The sequence below is a fragment of the Terrapene carolina genome, unplaced genomic scaffold (genome assembly GCF_002925995.2).
Source record: "Terrapene carolina triunguis isolate 2854851 unplaced genomic scaffold, T_m_triunguis-2.0 Scaffold42, whole genome shotgun sequence".
NCBI classification, from domain to species: domain Eukaryota; kingdom Metazoa; phylum Chordata; order Testudines; family Emydidae; genus Terrapene; species Terrapene triunguis.
This window is the reverse complement of record NW_020664393.1, coordinates 47,851,819-47,876,768: the sequence shown is the minus strand read 5'-3', so window position 1 is coordinate 47,876,768 and position 24,950 is coordinate 47,851,819. Positions and strand designations below refer to the sequence as shown.

The 24,950-nt window shown below is 40.5% G+C and overlaps 1 protein-coding gene across 2 annotated transcripts in view; it reads left to right on the top strand.

Annotated features, from left to right (window-relative positions):
• The window catches only part of DLGAP2 (DLG associated protein 2), a 506,645-nt gene that overhangs the window by 87,943 nt on the left and 393,752 nt on the right, over window positions 1-24,950 (top strand). The window contains exon 1 of one of the 2 annotated variants that reach the window (XM_026653068.1): window positions 13,356-13,512. The exons of the other annotated variant lie outside the window; for it this stretch is intronic. Coding sequence (XP_026508853.1) covers window positions 13,455-13,512 — 58 coding nt within the window. The 5' untranslated portion in view covers window positions 13,356-13,454. Of the gene's footprint in view, window positions 1-13,355; window positions 13,513-24,950 lie in introns of those variants that run through there. 2 annotated transcript variants of the gene reach the window in all.

Genomic DNA, 24,950 nt, shown 5'->3' with positions numbered 1-24,950 from the left:
AAAAAAAAAAATCCTGAGATCTAAAAACCTTTGTGTAACACACCCATTTTTTAATTTTAGTTTTTATTTTCACATTTTCCTTGCTGTGGCCAAGGTTTGAATCAAAAGTGGTAAAATACTTCAAGAAAGAACCTCCTTGCTGTGGCTGTGTTCTGAATGAGTTCAGGAAGTAAAAATAACCTCATGCTACCATATTCAGACAAGCTTTGCTGCCTTAAAATTTTTTTAAATAAGCATTTGAATTCTGGGATGTTTAACCAAACTGAACCTTTGAATCTCTTTTGAGTTTCATCCATCACTAGGAGGCATATACTGTACTGGAATGATGAGCATACATTTTCTAAAGTACTCATATGGCCTGCATCACCTTATTATCTAAGCACTTCACAATCTTTATCTTCACAACACCCCTGTGAGACAGTGAAGTATTATTATATCCATTTAACAGATGGGGGGGGGGGGAATTAAGGCATAAATAAAAGACTAAGTGACTTGCCTAAGGTCACACAGGAAGCTAGTGATGAAGCAGGAAATTGAATGTAGGTCCAGGGCCGGCTCCAGGCACCAGCATTCCAAGCAGGTGCTTGGGGCGGCAGTCTGCAAGGGGCGGCAGTCCGTGTGTTTTTGCCACCCCAAGCAGGGCGCCAAATTGCCGCCGTGGACGGCGGGGGCAGTCCGTGTGCTGTTAGGGCGGCACGCGCGTTTCCGTGGCAGCGGCAATTCGGTGGCAGCTTCTATGTTCAGCTGCCGCGGCGGCAATTCAGCAGCTTCTGCCTTCCGGCTGAAGACAGAAGCTGCCGCTGAATTGCCGCCGCCGCGGAAATGCACGTGCCGCCCTAATGGCACACGGACTGCTTGGGGTGGCAAAAGCAGTAGAGCCGGCCTTGCCTAGGTCTCATTAGCCCCAGGCCAGTGCCATAACCACTGGGCCAGTTGAGAGAGATAGTAAGATAGTTTCCTATTTTTTAATAATTATTTCTCACAATGGTTTTTTCACACTTGCTATAATTATAATTAATGAACATTAATAAAACAGAAGATGGACTAGCACACATGTGAAATCATAAAAATAAACATATAAACCACCTTAACTCAAAGGATAAGAATCTCAGCTGGCATAACTCTTTGGCATGACTTTGAAGGAGCTATGTTGATTTACACGCTGAGGATCTGGCCCAAGATATTTAGAAACAAATTGGCAGGGTATTGCATTCCTGCCAGTTTTGGTAGGGTGAGGACTGAAATGATACTGCGAGAGAAGTTGGACCTAAGGAGCAGCGTCAAGCCCCTCCATCAGTTTCAGGAGGCATGCTGAGGAAGGAGTGAGTAGATTCTGGGAACAGCCACCCTGCATAGCATCATGGTCCAGCAATTATACTACAACTTAACATGTAAGTATAACGATGATTCAAACAGCCTTATCTGATACAGATCTGTCTCTTCGCTATTTTGGGCTACCTGGATAATTTGGATCTGGGTAACTGGATCTGGAATGGTGAACTGACAGCAACAGGAACAGAAGAGATGCCTGTCATCTGAGAGTCTGCTGCTTGTGGGGCTGAGACAAAGGAGCTCTCCCTCATAGGTTTGTGCCTCTGTCCCACCTGATCTCCAAGGCTGCAGTGACTCTCTGCAGGTTGTACACTTCAGCTTCATGCATTAGTCATGGTATGTATCTGGATATTCAGCCATGCTCCTATCTCCTCCACAATATTACTAAAGGAGTCCCCCTGGCAAGATGACTTGTTGAGAGTGCTGAATTTTTCTGCATAATTATGACCCTTCTTTGGGTTATTTGGGAGACGAGATCTGGCCCTTAGTCTTTCTAAAGGTAAATTACCCAGATCCAGAAAGGTGAATTTTCCCTGGTTTACCGATGTAAGAATCAAAATCATCTTAATATTTCAGTCCATGGAGTTAAGCATGATGGAGCTGGACGAATCAGCCCCATCATTATCTGTTTCCTAGCTACAAAATAGTCTTGAAAACATTTTCACATCCCACTAATGAGAATTCAGAGAGTATTACACCAAATATACAAAATCCAGGGTTAAGTTTCCTCAGTGAACAATCGAGTATATGAATCTGAAAATCCCATTTCAAAGAATACGCCCATAAACAATGATCAAAGAAAGTATTATTCAGATTACATTTTGAATGTACCATATTTTAATCAATAAAAGTGGATGACAAATGTTTTCCGTCGATAAAAAAGGACCTACATTTGTTGGACTGCAGTTTCTTCTGTCCTCAAGTATACTCCCACCACTTCTGTTAACATCAGCTGGAATTATACCAATCTGATTTAGGGCAGAATTTGGCTCTGAGACGCTCTGTGTGTGTGTGTGTGTCTGACTGTTCCTGAGTGCTATCCCTCTGTGTGCATGCATGTGTGCATGCGTGCGTCTGTATGTGTGTGACTCCTCCACTCCTTCCCGCCCTCTCTCCCTCTGACTGTTCCTGAGTGCTATCCCTTGGTGTCCCCATCTGTGATTCAGTCTCATTTTTATTCATGTATAACTTGGCTAATGCAAATATTGATCTTTTCTTTTTAAACTATTTTGTTATGCAAATGGACAACACATACAAATAGGGAGATGTGGGGGTAGAATTCAGAATTCTCTATTCTTTCTTTGTCTTTTGTTAGCATCGATACTTAATCAGGATGAATAGAGAGATGACCACTGCAAACTAAATTAAAATGAAATATTTTTGCAGCTGTTTTCTTTTTAATTTTAAAGGAGAAGCATATTCAGTCTTGCAAGCAATCAAAGCAAACACTTAATGTAAAATCCTCCACAGAACTTTCTTCAGGCTTTTTAATGGACCATTCTCGTTCTGTGAATAATCCTTAATTATATGTGAAATCCCATTAACATCGATGGGACTAATTGTATGAGCAAGAGCTCCACACATGAGCTAGGATTGCAAGATCAAACCAATAACTATGCACCTGATCCAAAGTCAATAGTAAGACTGACATTGAGCAAAAATACATCCTAATAGATCTTTCTTCATTTATCCACCCGGAGCGGAGTCACTAATTTGTAACTATGTTTCATGTTTTTCTGCTGTGTCTTCCAAATTATTTTCATCCCATGTATATGCTTTTAAGAAAGTTTTAAATTCCCCGGGCTTCTCTGAGAAGCAGGTTTTATTTTTAGCATTTGACTCCAATTTGTGCAGGGTGCAAGATTGCCATTTGTGAACCAAAAGCAGCCCCAATGAGCTGCTTTCAGCTACTGTGCACAAATCAGAAAACTTGTATATCTTCTTCTACAGTAAATAAGAGTCTTTCCATGCACTCGTCCCCTGTGTATATAACAATCATTTTCTCTTTCCTAGAAATATTGAAAAACATAAACATGGGCACAACTGAGCTATAATCACTTTTATTCCTACCCCTAGGTGTCTATAATCAATTTTGATTGTTTGTTGGAAAGTGATATGCTTTATTAATTATAGAAATATTTCTGCTCTTGGATACAAGTCTGAAGAAAATGGGAGAGTCCTTTCTGCATTTTATGGGAAAGTGCTAGGACCTGGATAATTTCAGTCAAATTCAGATAAGATGTTTAGACTCCATAGTGCTCTCAGAATCACTGACTACTTTCACTAGCTCTGCTGCTCTGTAAGAGACATAATTGGATATGACTTATACCCTGAGGAGCCAGAAGAAGGTGTAACATAAAAACAGTCCCCACTCATATTTAACTTACATCCTCTTGTACTTTCCACCCACTGCTATGTATTTTTGTAGCCCCTCATTCTCATCTGCCAGTAGGGTATTTTTAGAAGATTCTTCCTCTTTTCCCCAACCCTCACAGTTTTAGCTACCTTAAAACAACTAAGATCCCAGTTTTGGAGCCGCCATAGCTGCTGACATGGCATCTTGGTAGGTAACAACATGTTCCATGCCGGGCGGGCAAGATTCTTTATTGGTGAAGGATGTTGCTAATGTAGCCCCCAGAGGAGTTCTTGAACCTGCAGAATGACCTCTATCAAAAGTTAGAGTATCTCTGACCCAAATCAAAGTCCTGTTCACCTTTGTCGCACAAAATAGCTATTTGCATCCATCATCTCAGCTTCTTGGAAACTGGGAAATTCATGGCCTCACTCTACTTGGAGGCACAAAGGGAATGGAAACCACACATATCTTCCTACCTGGGAATTCCCCCCAGCATGGGATATTCCTCAGTGGACACAGAACCAGTGTAGCCCTCTCCTAACCATTGCAACTCCTGGTGAAGGGGATATGTTAGGGTAGTAAACAGAAGTGGCTGGGTTATGCTTTACTCTGGCTATGCTCAGTTAGCAGATGGGATTAGAGGCTACTCTAACATGTGCCAAGTCTGGGCAGAAAATCAGGGACCTGTAACTGGGTCCCTGATGGTGCCTCTGCCCCACCACTTTTGAAAACTTGTAAGCAGAGAAACCAGACTTCTTGATTACATACAAACAAATTATGTTTCTATAACTTAATATATACCTAATGGAAGAAATAGGAAGTTGATGGTAATGAATATAAATCAGAAGTTAGGAATTGTAGAAAATTGATAAGGGGATTAAAGGGGGGCAAGGAGAAATCTGTGGTAAGCAGAGTCAAGGACAATAAGAAGTTTTTAAAGTATATTAGGAACAAAAAGAACCCTGACAATGGAATTGGTCCGTTACTGGGTGTAAATAGTAAAATGATCAATAATAATGCAGAAAAGGCTGAAGTTTTCAATATGTATTTTTGTGCTGTATTTGCGAAAGAAACAGATATATAGTCTCATCATATGGTGATGATAACACCCTTTCCATTCCATTAGTATCTCTGGAGGATGCTAAACAGTACTATAGTTAGACATTTTAAAATCAGAAGGTCCAGATAACTTGCATCCAAGAGTTTTAAAAGAGCTGTCTAAGGAACTCATTGGACCATTAATACTGATTTTCAATAAGTCTTGGAGCACAGGGGACATTCCAGAGGACAGGATTAAAGGCAACATTGTGCCAATTTTTAAAAAGGGTAGACAAGGTGACCCGGGTAATGATAGGCTTGTCAGCCTCAGAATGATCACAGGCAGGATAATAAAGCGGCTGATATGGGACTCAGTTAATAAATCATTAAATGAGGGTAATGTAATTTAATGCAAATCAACATGGGTTTCTGGATGAACTTAATACCTTTTTGTGATGAGATTTCAACATGGTTGATAAAGGTAATAGCATTGATGTAATTGACTTAGACTTCTGTATGGTGTTTGATTAAAAAAACTAGAATAATATAAAATTAACATGGCACTCATGAAATGAATTAAAAACTGGCTAACTGCTAGGTCTCACAATGTAATTGTAAATGGAGAATCGGCATCGAAAGAGTGTGTTTCCAGTGCATACCGCAGGGATTGGTTCTTGGACCGCCTCTATTTAACATTTTCATCAGTGGTGTGGAAGAAAAAATAAAATCATCATTGATAAAGGTTTGCAGAGTTGTAAATAATGTAAATTGATAGAGTTGTAAATAATGAAGAGGACAGGTCACTGATATAGAACGTTATAGACTGCCTGGTAAATTCAATGCAAGCAAACAACATGCATTTTAATATTGTTAAATGTAAATGTATACATCTAGGAACAAATAAAGTAGGCCATATTTACAGGATGGGGGACTCTATTCTGGGAAGCAGTGACTCTGAAAAAGATTTGGGGATAGGTGGTGGATAATCAGATGAACACCTTGAGTAGGAGTAGACAGGTTGTTTTGCCTCTATATTTGGCACTGATGTGACCACTGCTGGAATACTGTGTCCAGTTCTGGTGCCCACAGGTCAAGAAGGATATTGATAAATTGGAGAAGGTTCAGAGAAGAGCCACAAGAAAAATTAAAGGAAAACAGGACATATAATGATAGTCTCAAAGAGCTCAATATATTTAGCTTAACAAACAGAAGGTTAAAGGGTGACTTAATTACCGTCTATAAATATTTATGTGAAGAACAAATATTTAATAATGGACTCTTCAATCTAGCAGAGAAAGTTATAACATGATCCATGTCTGGAAGTTGAAACTAGACAAATTTAGACTGGAAATAAGATGTAAATTTTTAACAGTGAGAGTATTTAACCATTGGAACAATATACCAAGGGTCGTGGTGGATTCTCCATCACAGACAGTTTTTAAATCAGGACTGGACATTTTTCTAAAAAATGTTCTGTAGGAATTATTTTGCAAAAGTTCTATGGGCTGTGTTATACAGTAGGTCAGTCTAGATTATCACAATGGTCTTGTAATCTATGATCTTCAGATTTGGCATTTTTAGTTAAGGAGATGAGCCTTTATAAATAGCTACTGCAGCTACTCACAGTGATTCTCTGCTCATTTAAAAGAAGAGGAATGCTGTATAGGTTTGGAGAGCGGCATCTTATTGAAGTGGCATCTCTATGCTGCCTTTTCCTCTCCTCAGGAAGCCTGCATGAACTGTCCAAGACAAGGTCCTGCAAACAGGCCAAGATTTATCTGCATAAATTAGCAGTTTGTGGAAATCATGTATGAAAACAGTATTGAACATTTACTATACATTGAATAAAGCTCTTAATTATTCATCATTACAGGTTTACTTGTATTCTTGTTTGGCATTATTATAATAACTATTTTTTAAAATTAACCATACATTTTATATAGATTCTATGTTTTACAAAATTGCAGGATTGGATGGTCCATAGATTAATCCTTGATGTATATCAAATAACTCATCATCTGGAAATATAGATGCTTCAGAGATAGGAAATGAATAATTAATTTGTTTTCCTGGGTTAAAAAAAAATCCCTTAGGTGCTTTTCTGTTTTCTGCTGAGGCTTAAATTTTTTAGTTCTCTATGTCTTACACCCTCCAATATGTCTTGTTTCTATGGAGACACCCATGAACTGCAGCTTGCATTCTTCTGCACATCACAATGCTGGGTTGCTTTAGTGTTTTCCCAATGCTTTGCATTTTTCTCTTTTAATTTGAACTTAATCAGTATACTGTGCTCTCTTTTGTTTGTTTAATGCAAACACAGACACAAACACACACACACACACACACACACACAGACAAACTGATATTGTATATAGCATTGTGTTAGAATTGTTAGGCATGGCCTATCTGTAAACAGAAGATCTTCTCTAAGCTTAATGGTACAGACCAGCATGGTTATCTTATGATTTAGCTGGAGTGTAATCTTAAGCTCCATTACTTATATTGTATATGGCATGATAGATAAGATAATCATAAGATACTTCAGACCTCTTAAATAACAGGAAGGAAGTACGGTATAGTGATGAGCCCAAGAGATCAAGATCTCTGTATTCTGTTCCTTTCACACTAACTGACTTGCTGCACTACCACAAGAAAGTCTCTTAACCTATTTGTGCCTCAGTTTTTATATCTGTAAAAGATGGTTAATAACATTTAGTTATCACATGGTAGTGATATGGGGCTTAATTATGTAGGGCCATGTTCTGTGCCTGTGTGTCCATGGCTCCCATTGAAGCCAACATTTGTATTCTACAGCCTAATGTATTAGTAAAGTGCTTTGAGATTCACAGACTAAGGACACAATGTAAGTGCAAACCTTACTGTTTTTATTAGAAGTATACTATAAGATATACAGCATTTTTAATAAGAATCATGAGGGTGACATGATGCCAAAGCGCGCTCCCATTACCGAAGGAAATCTTGGCTCCATGAAGTGTCTGTGGCAAAGCTCTCATTTAGTTCAATGGAGATAAGATATCACCCAGCTGACAACCATCCAGCCAAAGCTTGTCAGGGCAATACCAAGAACTGAAGCTCTTTTGGGGGGATGGGAAGGGAATCATATTATGTTGAAATAAATAGGTGTTCTGCTCAAGTATTGTAAGATAGAACTTGCACAAGCCTAACACTAAAGTTGTATATTGTGTGTATGCTGAAATTCTGTAAGTCACTGTAAAAGAGTTCTTGGTGGGCTGGGTGGCCTAATGGCTAGCACCCCCAAGTTGGGGCAGTGGTAGGGGAGCCTTGGCCCATCCACTCCACTGGGCACTGACCCAGGACCCTAGGAAGGTCAATAGTGTTTGGCCTCCAAGGGGCCCTCTGAGTTACATTCCCAGGATTACGTCCTGCCGCTGCTTTCCTTCCTCAGCTTCTGGTCCAAAATCAGGGAAGGGATAGCTCAGTGGTTTGAGCATTGGCCTGCTAAACCCAGGGTTGTGAGCTCAACCCTTGAGGGGGCCATTTAGGGACCTGGGGCAAAAATCTGTCTGGGGATTGGTCCTGCTTTGAGCAGGGGGATGGACTAGATGATCTCCTGAGGTCCCTTCCAACCCTGATATTCTATGATAAAAAGAAACTAAACTGTCAGCTCCAGCTAGTCTGGGCATATAGCCCTATTCCCTCAGGGAGAAGTCTTCAGTGCCTTTGTAAGGAGCCATCTGGATATGTCTGGCCTCCTCCCTTCTGAGCTGGGTTGCTGCCTTTTAAACCCTGTCTCCAGTTGGAGCATGCTCTGCAGGGCTGGAGGGGCGGAGCAACCTGGGTCCAGTACTGTGCTTCAACCCCCTCCAGTCCAGTGTGGAGTTTGTTTATCCCATCACAGTCACCTTGCTACATGCAAAAGATGATATATAATTGTTAGGCAACTGGTGTACTAAGACCACTGCTTTACATGCTGATCAGTTTGATCTGGTTGTTTCCTTGTGCTCCCCATCTGTCTCTTGTATCTCTTGTTGTCTCTGGTCTTAGACTTACAATGTAATCTCCCGAGGCAAAGACTGTTTTATTGTGTGTTTGTAAAGCACCAAGCACAAGGAGGTCCTGGTCTGTGGTTGGGGTCCCTAGGCACTGTGGCAATAAATAATATAAATAAAATAAAATGTGTTTACCATGTATGTTAGTAACTGATATTATAGCCAAGAAATATATGATTTTTTGAGCCTCTCATTCTCATTTTGTTGCTGAACTAACATAGTAAAATAGACAGCACATTAAGCCTAATTTTTAGGACATTTCAGTGAATGTGCTTTGTTTTTACCTTTATGGATCTTTACATTCCATCTTGAATGTTTTTAAATCACTAAATTTGTTTCTTGCCACTGCTTTCCCAAGGATGTTAACTAAAACTATGTACCCTAACAGATAACATAAGCCTGTTCTTGACAGAAGTTGGTGGAGTTAGAACAGGGATGAATAAAGCTTATTAAATATAACTTATATAAAGGTTGTTCTGCAGTTACTGTGATTTTCTTCATGTCATTATAAAAGATGGACCTGAAAAGGTATGTCATGTGTTAACAGCAAGCTAATATAGAAAAAGAACAATTCAGGCATATAAAGATGTGATAATCTAGAAAAATAGCCATGTTAGAAATGGGTTTACAACTTGAATGGTCAATGTAAACAAGACATAGTTAAAGCCACATTAGTCCTTCTACTAAGGTCCATACTCCCAAAAATGAGGATTTAGAGCATTTAGAGAGAGGATTCCAGAGTACCAAGCTCCATTCAAATCTTTAAGCACTAAACTTTTTTCATTGTGCATAGCTGCCTGCCGCGTCTGGACCCGCGGTAAGTTCTGAATAAGATACTTCGAATTCAGCTACGTTATTAACGTAGCTGAATTTGCGTACCTTAGTTCGAAGTGGGGGGTTAGTGTGGACCAGGCCTTAGAAAATTTCTGTTGACTGGCAATGTGGACCCTTGATCTGGCTTTCTCTGGGAAGAGTAGCAGCAGTGTGGAGTGAGGAGAGAAGAAAAACCTTTCAGCACACAAAATTATATGTGCTGAAGTCCATCACTTTCAAGAGTCCCTGTGCATGTGAAGCCTTTTCCTGCACAAACTCACTCATATATTATATTTTAAATGCTACAACTTCAACATTTAAAATTTTACATGCCAGTATTTTTGACAGGGAGCTAATCAGTAATGATGAAAAATACTGATTATTTTATTTTCAATTTTTTTTTAAATGTGGCCTTCACATACGGAATTTTAAATAGTGTGAAATATTAAAAGCAAGAATTTTTTTAGTCTTCGAAGACTAAAAATATTAGACATTTTGTCCTAATTTCAAGTTTTTTAAAATCCGATAATGAAAAAGAGTTTGAACAATCAACAAAATTAACCCGAGAATAATCGTTAGTTTTGAGGACAAAGGAATGTTTCTGTTTAAAGTTGTTTTTTGTTTCTTTGGTTAGGTCAGTATAGAGCTTCTAATGGAACTCTAGTTGTAACTATGTGTGTGTTGTGTATTTACAATATATAGATAGATAAATATAATATTATTCTATTTATTTGCTATCCAACTTTTTTGATCAGTTTTCAGACAAATCAGTTTCATGGTTTTCATAGAGTTCATTGAAGCACCTATGCTCTATAAAGAGAAAAAATGTAGTGTAAAATAGAGAATTGGAATGGGTTGAGGCAAAAAGAGAACAGAAACAAGTATCAATCCAAACTCCATGACCTCACCGCACCTTAAGCCGGGGAGGGAGGGTGGAGAGGGGCGTTGTCTGGCTTGCCCGAGGAAGGGTATACTTCATTAAGAGGTAGAGAAGCATGGATCAGAGCGGATCAGTGTGGGTATGATGATTCGTCCCCCCAGGTGACCTGACCAGAAGGGAGGGGAGAGTATATAGGGGTAAGCCGGGCAGTAAAAGCCCCCTCTCGCCCACCATCTTATGACCCAAATTCATGGGGGGTCATAAGGGAGTCAATAATTTTTCATCCTGACATAGCATATGGGGTACCTGAATTATTCAGGGAGAATGGAGTTCACCTGTCAGATTTGGAGATGGACACATTTTTGGTCGATATTATAAGAGGCATTAGGAGATGTCTGGGAACCCAGCTGTGGGAGGCAGCCAAGCTAATAGCTGGCACCTCCTTGTGGGGAATGTCCAGTGCAGGTACTCCATAGGAAAGCGATACAGTGATCAGATAAATGGATTGGTAAAAGATTTAAAGTCGGTGTTTGTTAAAGGAGTGGAAATGGGGAAGGGGGGGGTTGAACTCCCTTGACTGGCATGGCAGGGAGCCAACTGCCCCACAACCATTTATAGTCCACCTTAACCCTCATTCAGACAAGGGCATGGAAAGATCCTGGCAGTGGATTGGCTAGGAATCAGGATGGAAAAGGGGAGGGGGGCTAATGAATGCCCTCTACTCCCCCCTCAGAGAGATAGTGAAACGATCATAGATTTACTTGCACTGTACTTTTTTATCTGCTGGGTACTCCCAGACAGTTAATAATAAAGTTGTGGCCTAATTAAACATATCCAGTGTCTCCTGTCATTCTCCCAGTACAACCATATAACTAGATAAACACTGAGCCTTTTTACGCCAAGCTTCCCAAACATCTTTTATGGCACATGACAAATAAAGCTCAATCAATCCTGCAATAATTAATGTACTAAAATCAATTAAAATAAGTGGTTTTGACAGATCAGTTTGTAAGTCTGTTCTAAAGCAATGTGATGGTAGGAGCTTTCCTGATGGGAAATATCAATTGTCCAGTGTGCTACCACACTTTGGATTGGACATAGGTTCAGCCTTATTTAATAGCTTCATTAACAATATTAAGCAGGACTACACAGCATGTTAATGAAATCATCAGATGATGTAAACAGCAGGGAGCACAGAAAATACAAGATACTTAAAGATTAGAAACATGGGCAAAAAAGTAATATTATATTTCAGTTGGGAAAATGGAAGGGAATGCATCTGGGATAAATTAATCCAAAGCAGATATACATATATACTGGAAAACAGTAATCCTGAAAGACACCTGTGGGTGATACAGGGCAGTAAATTTGCAATTCAGTATGGTAGCAAAAAGGCCTATGCAATATTTGGAAGCATGTGCAGATGGATCGTGCAACAGAACAGGGAGGATATTGTCGTCTTTTACATGAATAGGTGAATTGGAAGGAGTTCAAAGATGAGCAAACAGAATTCAGGAGTTAAGGAGATTGACTTATGAGGAAAGATTGAAAGAGCTAAATGTACATGGTTTGGTTAAATAATCAATGGGAACGGAGGGAATAAAACAGTCTACACCCTTGAAATATTTGTAAACTTCCAAGAGGTAGGTGAGTTATGCAGGGTGTGAGAGGATGAATCTCTCAGCAAAGCATCAGCAAAAAATTATATCAAAGAAAATACAGCCAAGATACAAACTACTTACTAGTGCAGACGTCCCCAAACTGTGCGGCACACCCCACTAGGGGGACACAGAGGAACATTTGGCAGTGCATGACGGGGCCCGGGCCAGTCCTCACAGGGAGTGGGGAGGGAGCACCACCCAGCCCTGCTCTGTCCCCAGCTCCGCTCCAGCCCTGGCCCTAGCCCCAGCCTCAGCTGCCGTTCCAGGCACCAGGCCCCAGACCTGCCTCCATTTGCAGCCCCGGCCCCTTACCCCTGTCCGCAACCCCCCCATCCCCCTTCCTGGCCCTGGCTCCTGGGGGCGGAAGGGGGACGGACAGAGGTAAGGGGGGACATGACTGGGAAAAGTTTGGGGGCCACTGTCCTAGTGCAAGGAGTTATCTGCTAGTTTACAGCACAAACAGGCTACAGTGCTTGAACCCTATAGGGTGCTGAGCTGCTCCTGGAAATGGCGAATGGCTTCAACTCCCTCCGACATGACTGGGAGTTGCAGGCACCTGACACACCCTGGAGCTTCCCAGAATCTTGCAGCACTGAGCTCATGAACTGCTAGCTTCCCACTAGGTCCAGGCTTCTGCCTGTTGGAGGGGAGACATTTCCAAAGTGTTCCACACAGTCCTCTCACTACTCACTATCTCAGACTCAAATGAATTAAATCTCCCTTTCTACTCATCTCCTCCTCTTCCAGTAACTCACGTGCTGCAGAAAGATTAGACAACTCCCCGCCAACTCCGAAAGGTCATTTTCAACCTGTTATCAAACGACTTGTTAAACTCATACAAAAACATGACTTGTTAAACTCATACAAAAACATGACTTGTAACCTGTATGACTGGGTCAAGACTGGGATCACATTCTAGCATCTGCTAGAATCCCAGCTGGTGCTTCCCACTCCAGTTCCAGCTGGAAATGGGGCCCACACTGGAATTGTGGTATCTGAGGTTCAGATTCACATCTGAACTTTAGGATTCAGCCCCATTTCTAGCTGCAGCCTTCTAAACTGGAATGCCTACAGATAAAACAGTGAAATAACCTTTCAGTGGTAGTCTGGAATAAAATAAACAGGGTGGTTAAACTCCAAGCAGTTTGGGGCAGTTCCCACAAATGCATCAATCATGATGAGGAGCTCAGTTCTCTAATTAAAAACAAATTGTATCAAATATTTTTCAGCTTTGTCCTCTCAAATTAAAGCTTAAAAACCTCCCGGGAAGGAAAGGAGGCCAGATTGGAGGGGGAGGAGGTGAGAGGAAGGAAGTGGGTGGAGAAAACCACTATATTCCCAAGATGCAAAGAAAATGGAAAAATAGAAGAAAAAATATATTAAATCACTGTAAACTAAGAGGTAAGTTTCAGGGTTTTTTTTACATTTTATTTACACTTTGTGGGGCTATTTTTAATGGTGCTTTTAAAAAACACACACACACTAAGTGTGTGGTATCCATTTATTATTTTGCCTATTGCTGCTCTAGGCCTAGTTTATATTTCCAGCAAGACTTTTCAGGGTGTGTGTGGTGGTGAGATATCCAGACATGTCTTGCTCTTTATGTGCTAAGCCTTCTATCTCATGCTCAATGAGCAGCATGAAGTGAAGGGATATCCCATTGTGACACACACACACAGCGTTGTGTCTTAGAGTTAAGCAATGGAAATAGATTGTTTAGGCAGCTTTAATGGGCCTTGTTCTCCTATTACTTATACCAGCATAATTCAACGGAGTACCAATGCACGTCAGGAGAAACCGCATGGAAATTAATAGACAAGCACTGGAGTCATTTGGAGGAGAGTCAGGCCCACTAGTCAAGATCAGATATGTCTTTATATACCAATGATTTTTATTGTAAGCTGCCACAGGTATTGTATAAATCCTTTGAAGGTTTGATTGGAGACCACCAACAGCTGTGTAGTACAGACTGGTGCATTTAAAAGCTTGTTTGTTACTGGAATGTTTATTGCTACTCTGCCAGGAGGCTGCAAAAGCAGCAGCTGAATAAAAATATTGCTGACTAATAAGATTGTGCATGTGTTGTAAATATCACATGGGGTTACAAGTGAAACTGAAGATTTTGTCCAAGATGAATTTAGAAAGGAAGGAAGCAGGAATCTGGAAAAAGTGGATACAAATTTTCTGTTATATACAGATGCACCAGTATCTAAATTGGGGGAAAAACACAAACAAGCAAACCCAAAACAAACAACCCCCACCCCCACAACCCTGCAGTACTTAATACTTTTTAATGGATTGGGCTGGAGAACAGGCCCAGGAGATTTACAGCATCTTCATATTTGAAGATGGGGAAATGGACAGAATTGATGTTTTGATCAGTGTTTGAGGTTCACTGCATACATATAACATTATTACAATCTACTGTTGCCTGCTCTCACTGTTTAGACTTCCTTAGCTTTTCAAAAAGTTTTTTCTTTTTTTCTTTTCAGAATTGAACTGGATGCTTAAATATTTCTACAGCTGCCAGTTAAATAAAAGTGTGCCTAACAGCTGTGCCCTTCGGAATTGATACATTATGGATCAAGACTTTCAAAGCCATATATTTGTACTATTTGAACTACATATATTTTTATTCAGGCACGTCCTGAGCATTTAGTGATGCAGGGCCCAGTTCTGCTCCCATTGAAATCAATTATCAAAACTCCCATTGGTTTCAATAGGAACACCATTGGTCTCCAAGTGAATAGAAATTGAGAACTGTGATGCAGTTGAATTTGCATGATTTTTTGTACATAAATGTAGATAGTTCCTGTTCCCACTCTCCCTGCAATCCTCCTTCCTGGCGGGGAGTGGGGGGGAGAAATTAAAGATCAAAGATGTTACTAAGTGGCAATGGGGTGAGGAGAGATGATTCTGGTGGTGCACGAATATAGAAGGGAAGAGGGAGATCTGCATGCTGGTGGGCATGGCTGAGCAGCAGGAGGTGCTGAAGAGTGGGAAGGGGCACTGGGAAGAGCAGGTGGTACTAAGGAGTGGGCAGGAACACTCAGAAGAGCTGCTGGCAGGCAGCATTTGCAGCTCTGTTGGTTGAAAAGCAGAGTGACAGCTGTGCCCTTCCGTCATGCGATAGAGGCAGCTGTGTGCCATGAAAGGGGTGGTGAAGTCGGGCTGGAGTGTCCACACGTTCAAATACATTGAGGTTCAACTTTTCAATGATGTTTAAGTTCTTATTAAAAGCAATGGTATTTTAGCATCTAAATCCCCTAGGCAGCCTTGCAAATTCCAGCCTAAAGTGACGCATCAGAAATAAAAGTTTAAGTAGAAACCTTTGAAGGTCAAAATAGACAGCTGCATCCAGACTTCTTAGTCATCTGTATTTTGTTCTGTACAGAATAACAAAAGGCATTAATCCCAAGCACTTGTAGCCTTGCCCAGATATTTAAAATACAGTCTCTTTAATAAATTATACATCCAGCAATTTCGGCCTAACTCCCATAGCCAGAAATATCCAGCCAAGGAATTGAACACAGATACACCCATCCCATCACACACCTTCTCTTTGTTGTTCTCTCTCCTCCCATGGAACTGATGAGTTTTGCAGCATTCTCTAAGGTCAATACATTGAGGTTATTGTAGACGAAGGTTAGAGGACGATGTTCTAAAGCTGAGGGGCCCAGACAGAGAATTCCCTGCCAGCAGCTCTCCAGCGCAGGCACCTCTGCTGACTGCAAATTCCATCAGTATGGAACTGTGAGAAAGGCAGTGCCTCAAATGGGCCCCTAGCCACTGAGATTAAAAATCTAATACTTTAAAGTTCACCTGGAAATCAACAGCAGCCACCCGAGATTGTGGTGCATTGGGGTTCACACCACTTACCAAGCATGCTGTGCCATCTTCAGTTTACAGATGAATTTAAGATGTGCACCATGAAGCAGTCCAGTCTTAAACAGTGGATGGTGGCAGAGAGATCCACACCTGAAAGAGATGCTTGCAACCTCCTGACTATGGCTGCTGCTAGTAACAGCAGGTGGGAATCTAGCCAAACCCACAGCAAATCTGAACCACAAGCAGAGGCAGATCCAGAGTTGTCAACCTCAGGAGACCAAAAAAAGGGAGAGGTGGCCACATGCATTGCATAACTTCTCCCTTGCCTAAATCCATTAAATCCCCCTCTTCTCTTTCATGGGGTGAAAGTGAAGTGAAGAGAATCTCCTTACCAGGCACTCATCTATTACCTTTCACACACCCATGATGCTCAGCTTACTCAATTCCCACCCCCACCACTCAGGCTAGGTAATAGGTGAATGTGAACAAGAGAGGAGGAAGTTGGAAGTAAAGAGTCAATGAAGGGGATGTCACCCTCAATGGAAGAGGGATACCTCCTACAGTTACTGCCACTCTCTGCCAGACAGTAGTCAACACGTAACCAAGGGTAGGAAGGCTCACACCGACCAATACTGAATCAAGATACAGAAAGCAACTTCTCACTTCTCATAATCCTCTGGCCCCTTCCGAGGTACATCCCTAGCCCAGAGTACTTCCAACCAAACGGGAAAACCCCCCAAAAAACTCACACACACTCTTCCACAATTACCAGAGGGTACTGGGCGGAGTGCCTGTCAGGGTATTCCTACACTGCAGCTGTGGGCATGAATGGCAGCTTGTGTAGACATACCTATGCTAGCTGCACTCTAGCTAGCTTGCTAGAAATAGAAGCAAGGCTGCTGAGGCACGGGCTTCAGTAGGGGCTGCACAAGCAAGTACTTACCGGGTTAGGTGGGCTTGTGCATCCCGCGCTGAAGCCCGCATACAACATCCTATATTTTACTTTTAGTGAGCTAGCTAGACTACAGCTAGTGTGAGTATGTCTATATGAGATGCCAGTCACACCACCAGCTGCAATGTACATGTGCTCTCAGTGTCAGAGATTGGGATTGATCCCCATCCACAAGGGGATCAATCCCATCCCCTGGCTGTTCCAGGAAGCTGGGACTGAACTGCACTGGTGCAGTGGCTGCTAGATGCCTGTAAAGTAGTGGGTGAGGCAGCTGTTTCTTATGCCCCGTTACGGCTATAGATGGTTGTAAAATCACTCCCCTATAGTTACAACACAGTTAATTTTTTAAAATGTATTTTAATAAACAATTATTTAAAACAAGTATTTCTATAGAGCAGAACTAGCTTACAAATTAAAACCAGTCCAATATTCCCTTTTCAATTTTATAGATAGTGTTCAGTAACCATTTTAGGCATGGTATGTGCATAAGTTCAAATGAGTTTCCCAGTTTAAAAATTACTCTACCCGTGAGCAAACCTAGGGGGATGTTCTGGAGTTAGGAGAAAGTGCAGCTGTCTATTTTACTTCCTGGCTAAATCTGAATGAATGGGGGGAAAACACTGAAGAACATTTAAGTCTGTTAAGAGAATATACTGAAAGTGACAAGGGAATTATTTGAAATACATTATTGCTTTTTAAAGAATAATTGTATTTAGCAAGTCCATTTATTAGTGATGAGTTTTAGCAGTGTTTTCAGATAGGTGGAGCCTATTTTCTCAATAGATTAAATTAAAAGACATTACAACTCTGTTTTGGATAATATCTTACATGCATCCGAAAAGAGTTAAATACTTAGACTTTGTCATATTAGTATTATTATTAATTATTTGTATTACCATAGCACCTGGGATCCCCACTCATGGACCAAGACCCTGTTGTGCTAGTCTCTCGACAAACAAAAAGACAGTCCCTGCCCCAAGGAGCTTACAGTCTGAGTTACGCATGTATGCAAAGTACCTGGCACAAATACATTGTATTGGGGCCTCTGGTTGCTATTGACATAATAACTAAGGGTGAGATTATATCCTGAACTGCATGATCATTTAAAGGTGTACGGTTGAGTGAGTCTCCTCCACACCCATCTTTGGATTCCTCAGACCACTCTGGGCATGTAGGGGTAAAACAGCAATATGCATCCCTGAATTCCCCCCTGAAGCGGATGTGTAGGGTGTAGACAGACAGGCATGGGTAGATGGAGAACTTTGGCTCTGCTCTCCAATGCTCCTGCCATCATAGCTGTGCCAGCACAGGGGCCAGGGAAGGAATCTGGTACTGGTATGAGCCAGCAGCACCTTATTACTCCCCCGGAGCAAGGAAGGAATTGTGACTTTGAGGTATGTTTCCTTGACGGAAGGATGGCTATCCACCACCTTTTATGCGGGGGACGCAGTCTACCCCACGAAAAGGGAAACTATAAAGTGAAAGCAGTAGAAGAGTAAATGTTTACTTTGTGAATACAACTGTTCTGCACTATTATTTAAGAGTCCTATAAATAGATTAATGTAGTAGCCCTCCTAGCATCTTTTAGCCCTATGATGATTTCCATAACATATTCACAGGAATTAGGTTCTTTTGAACAATAGCAATTATCCAAATAAATTATACAAAGTTATGACAATAAAATAATTGATTCCTGAGTTAATGACTGTCCAAGAAGAAATTGTGAACATAATCTTACTATTTTCACCTTTTCATGATATTTACTGTTCTGGGAAATGTTTTCTCAGTTCAATCATAAGTGGAATTTAGCACTGGTGTTTAGTTCCTATTTGGAGATCCCGAAGCTCTGTCTTACCCCTACTGCTTAGCATTTAATGATAGTGGTCTTCATAGTCAAACACACATTATGTAATTTGAATTATTTTTAGTGCTATTTTACCAAAGGAGAGACAGACGGAGTTGTTAAGGGACTTGCCCCAAGCCAAGTCAATGACAGTGCACAATGATTTGAGCTCAGTGGTTCCTAATTTCAAATAATGGGTTTAAACCACTGGACAATACCTCTCTCAATGAGACATCCTTGTATATTTCCAATGATATTTATACCTTGAACAGAAAGGTGTTGCCTTTGGAATAACTTAACTGTGTTTTAATATATATAAACCACTGTAACCTTAAACAGCTGCAGTTAAAAAAATTCTTCTATTTCTCATTGTGTCTAAAAGCACCAGAAAAGTTTCTTTATGTATGAAAGTATCTAGATTTATTTCTGTATCTGTTCTTGAAAAAAAGTGAGGTTTCTATTTTGCAGAGGTCATGAGATTCCACTATTAATCACATCTATTTATTAGTTTATATTGTGGAACATATGAGGGACTTTTCCTCTGAGATGAATTCATACACATATTGTGTATGACTTGCATCTCTGCTGACTGCTTGTCTTTAAAAACTAAAGACCTTTCATGTATAAAATGAAGTGAATTGCATCATTTATGGCGCAATGGAAAGAATACATCATAAGGAAAAAAGTGAAAGTTATTCTCTTCCATCTATTCTTCTGTTTAAATGTAGAACAATAATCTTCCTTAAAAAGGAATGAACAGAGTGTGTAAGTAGGACGGGGTGGACAAAAAAATAAGACTAGGTGCTTACCGCATCTCTCAAAGCCTTCACAAATGGAACACTAATCAATCTTTTTTTTTCTTTCAAAGGTCTCCTCTCCAAATAAGTTTTATGGATCATAGTCATTGAATATGATTCAGGGATATTTTAAACCAAGTAACATATAAAACTGAAAATTAGGTATAATGCAATTCTAGATTATAGCAATATTTCCTCCTTGTCTCAGGAGGATCTATGGCCATGATTTCTCAATGGCACTGTTACAGGCTAGCAGTGTTTGCTTGAAACACCCTACCAAGTCAGCAGGTACCGATACCCTGCTGTGAATGGGCTACATGCCGATTTTCCCAGGGAAATGGGAACTGCTCTCTGCCTGGGGAATGATCTGTGTTGTGGCCTGAGAGGTCTTGAAGGGGAATCTATAGGAGTAGCTGGATCTGGGGAGAAGACTCAAGCTGATTTTTTTAATCTTATTGTTTTCTTTGTTAAAGCCAAACTCCAGGAAGGGGATGAGTTTGGACTTTCTGTATAGTGTGGGCTGTACAGGTGAGCAAAGTTACCTGCTCACTGGCACCTAAAGTAAATGTTTTACTAGAGAAAGCTATTCATGATCAATTTCTTCTCTTTCCATCAATAACTTCTCTCTCCACCATTTAGTATATGACAAAAATTGTCTACGCTTGCTGTAAGAGTAACTCAAAGCCTAGGTCATTCTAATGAACTACATATAGTACAATGAATAAAAATACAGTACAGTTCCTTTAATCTCTATCATCATGTAAGCAGCTGCCACTGTTCTCTTCAGAATCATGGAGTAGAATACTTGATACATTATTCTAATAACTTGGAACCAGTATATCCTACAGAGATAAGGGGTGACTACAAGATTAAAATCTCAGTGATATTTGATTTATGCTTATAAGAAACTCCTGAGTTTAAGAGATTAATAATGTATAAAATCTTTGAAGAATAATTTGAGTAGTATTTGGCTACATAAAGAGGACCATACAAAGAGGAAAATGTATAAGAACCAATATTCTGTATAAGTGCTTGGGAGAAATATCTGGGTCGCTTTCTACTAATTTGGCTTCCTGAATAGAGAAGGGAGGTTGTAGCATTCATTTTTTCCTCACAGAAAAGTTGTTCACCTGTTCAGTGGTTCCACTGGTTTGTAATGAGAATGTTGAGGATATCCTAGTAGAAGTTTTAAGGAAAATTGTCATTCTGCTATATTTAATGGCAGCTGAGCAAGGTAAAGATACAGTCCTTCAGGAGCTGTAGATATGTTAAGGGAAGGGGGGGGGGGAGGAACGTGTAAGATAAAATATTTTGAGGTCATAAGATTTTTTTTAGAGACTGCATGAGTGGAAAGTTAGTTGCTCTAATATCACAAGAAGAGAATTGAGGGAAGCTGTGGTTGAAATGACTTTTTACAGGATGAAAGATAATAGAAAAGGAATATTGATTTTGGTTCATTTTTAAAAGGGTTGGAGTCTTCCCCTCTTGCTTTTGTCTCTTTCACTATAATTGCTAATTTATACACTGCAATTCATGGTTTATGAATATGCTCATTTTATTTTATTGTTTGGAGCTGGAAACATCTTTTGGTCGCTCACTTTGGGCCCCATCCATTGCCTATTGAAGACAACAGGAGTTTGTCCAAACAATCCAATAGTCACATGAATACATAAAAGGAAAGTTTATAATATGAGGAGACCATGAATTTATTGGTATTTTCAGTATCTTCAACAAAATATGTGCATTACATTTCACTTGGCTCAGCCAAGTCACATTATGAACACTTTGTTTTCAGATCAAAATGTATTTCAGTGCCAAGTCAAATGACAGCCATTTGTACTTTTATCTATTTTTTTAAAAGAAGATACAAAGCCAAATTGTTGAAATAGCATTAAAGATCAGACTCCTAAATGCAAATGCAATGACTACATCCACTGAAATGCACAAACATCCATTGCACGTACAAATGAATATCTGCACATAAGAGCAGGTTTTTAAGGAAGAGGAAATTGATGGTTCTCATCTCCCAAGATTTGCTCAACACCATTTAGTATCAAGACTTCAATGTTTAAGATCTTATTTAACCATAATAACTAGGAGATTCAAGCTGAAAGCTAAACATTTCCCTTAATCACTCTGCTGTGCTTAGGTCTTGCTAAACATTGGGGCAGTGGTATGGACTAAGACGAAATTATGGTGCTGGTTTCCAGAGAAGTATCTTTATGTCTCTTCTCATTCTGGTCTTCAAGACAAGGCAGCTTTTCTCATATCTCATGTGATAAGTTAACTTCTTGGAATGGTGATCAATATTTTTCCATTCTATCCATCATGAGCTTTCAGTTTTATGTCCAAACTGCAAAGATGTTTCCTCCCATATAATCAATTGCTGTTAATCCCTTTGTAACTGGACTTTGCTAGATAAAAAAAGATATGCTCTGGAAATAAAAGCATGGATCATTCTAGTTGGGAAAGAACTAAACACGTCACTGTAAGGGAAGTGGGGAAAGGGGAGGGAAAGGGAAGTTGAGTATGTGCTTTTTCTCATGGCTTCTAAGTGATATTTTGGCAAAAATGCTGACTCTACAAAATTAAGAAAGCAACAAAACACCGTAGGTGAAAGAATGAGACTTGAAAGCACATAAAAAACTGTCAAAGCCAGTAGTTTTAATGAAGTAATTGCTTTTAAGATTACTCTGTCAACTGTGATGCACCAGGACATCCATGGTCAGATTTACTGGTCAGAGCAGTGGTGGTCAGAGCAGCTGTCAGGACCCAGAGCCAAGCCGAGGGTCAGGGTCAGTATCCAGAACAAGTCAGGAGGGCGGGTTGGTGAAGTGACACTTAGGGTTTATCTATACTACGAGTTAGTATGCAACAAGCCTGGGTGAAAATCTACAGTGTTGTGTACTAATTACAAATATGGGCACTGTTACTGTGCACTGAAAGTTCCTTAGTGTGCGTTCACCTATTTCTATAGGGAACTTTTAGTGTGCATCAGCAGGGACCATGTGGACAGATATTGCATGGCAAGCTGGTGTTGGAAACTACAGTTCTCTAGTGTGCCATGCCCTAATTCGCTGTATAAATATGCCCTAATAGATAGCTTATCAATGTAAGTTGTAAAGTGCTTTGGGATAGAAGGCATTATATAAATACAAGGCTTTTATTAATAAATCAGCAGGGTTATTGCTGCAAGAGGGATTGTCTTAGTGTGAAGTGAAAGAATGCACGTAAAAATGAGACAAAAATGGGAAATGAAAAGAGATTTGCAAACAAGGTAAAGACAGAATTTTACTTATCTATAAGAAGACAGGTTGCCGCAAGTATAGACACTTCATGGCAGGGTGAAAGGGACTTAGTGGCAGAGAAGACATATATTGCTGAGAAACTGAATGATTTCTTTGCCTTTATGTTCATCCTGGGGAGAAGAAGAAACATGTCATAACAGATTGGATTTATGGGGAAAGAAAAGAGAATATCATACTTAAATTAAGGGTCATCCTAAGGCAGATTGTGGCAAAAAGTTTATAAGTGGAAATAAATAGAGCTCCGGGATTGAACATCTTGCAACCCTGTATTTTCAAAGATGGGAATTATATTTTAAAAATAACATAGAAATGTTTAAATCCTCAGTGGCAACAGGAGCAACCATGACACATGCACAGAAAGCCTCCAAGGAATAAGCAAGTTACAGAGCTGTAAATTTTGACCTACAGATATACAGCATTGGGAAATAGTCTGTTGATTAAGAGCAAAGTAGGAGTATGGTTTGATAGTATAAACTTCATTCATTTTTTGGTGAAGGGTGGCTCTGGTTCTCTTGCAAAGCAAAGTATCTTCAGAACAGAAGCCTAAATCACTGCTGATGAGTTAAACGCTGTCCTGTTGTTCTCTAGAGTATTGGTCCATTTCTGTTCCCACAGAAGTCAATGGGAGTTTTGCTCCACTGAAGCATAGTTAGGCTAGAGTTGTTGTTTGCAAGACAAGCTGTACACAGGTTTATGTAGGAATCACAGTTAAGACAAGAGTGATTTCGCCATACATACAAAAGCAGCACAATATGATTTTGCCTGTAGCATGAGCTGATAGCTCACAGCTAGAAAGCGACAGAAGTTAAAACTATGGCCCCCTCTCACTGCTGTAACCGCAGCATCCTCTTCATAACTCAGCCTTCTGGCAAGGTCACTCAGCATTCCCCTCTTCTGGGGTATTGCCCTTCAAAGTCTTTTTCTCTCCCACAGTGACCCAGGAAGTCATCCAGTTCACTGTTCCGCCGGATCCACTTCCTCAGTGGCAGGTAGGGGAACCTGGGCCCGCCCTCTACTCTGGCTTCCAGGTCAGGGACCCTACAACACACAGCCAAGGTCTGTTCAGTCCCCAACCTTGCTGCTTCCTCCTTGGGTTGCTCCCTAACCCATGTCCCACAGGCTCTCTTCTCCACCTTGTTTTCTTCAGGGTACACCCTGCCTCTGGGCCAGACTAAGCAGAGGGTGACCACAAACTTCCTCCCAGCCACCCTTGCTGCTGCCAACTTCCTGGGTTTATATTAGCTCCGTCCACCTCTGCTCAGGTGAGATTCCTTCTCATCAAGGATATAATCTGGCAGGGAGATAATAGACTGTACCTGGCTTACATTGACCCCCTTCAGAGTAAGTGTGGGGTGGACACCCCATCTCAAGCAGGAACAGTACATCTTTGCATAGTTCAATTAGCATAACCCTCCTTTATTTGAACCATTTACCACAATTACAGTGATTCCTTTTGGGACAAAGACAGATGAACAAATATATGAGGAGGGAAAGGAAATAGGAGAAAAAATGCATTATTCGCATCCTTGGTCATATGTTGTCCACCCTTCTTCTTCTGGGCTTTCTGCAACATTCAGAATTGTTGAAAGGCTGGCAGAGTCTGCTTAGCCCTTCTACTTTAGTATTTTTCCTTCTCTACTCATAATGCCAGGGCAAAACTCTTCAGTTCATAAAAAGTTCCATGAGTATTAATGCATGTATAGCTTTTTTCAGTTTAAATCCAGAATAGACAGTTAGAGTGTTTCAAATCCTGGGCTACATAACAATTTTGAGCACGTGAAAACACAGTGTGCGCACACTGTGTAGGGTCAAAACAAAACTCCGTTTCCTGTGGTTTGAGTTTATCAATGAACAAATGCTCTGTAAGACAACATAAAGTCCAGCCCATGTTTTCAACCAGGTTTATCTGATCCCATGGTTCCTAGATCTGGGCAGCCCTTCTCAGCCTACACCTTTAGTTCTCTCTGCCTCTCTTTTCAGGACAGACTCTTACTCCCTTCCCAGCCTGTTCTAGTGTGGATTTCATTCACTCCATCTCAAGAACATTGTACAAGTCAACATCATTAACATGAAAAGAGGAGAATTTAAAAGAGTGAAAAATTCTACAGCAT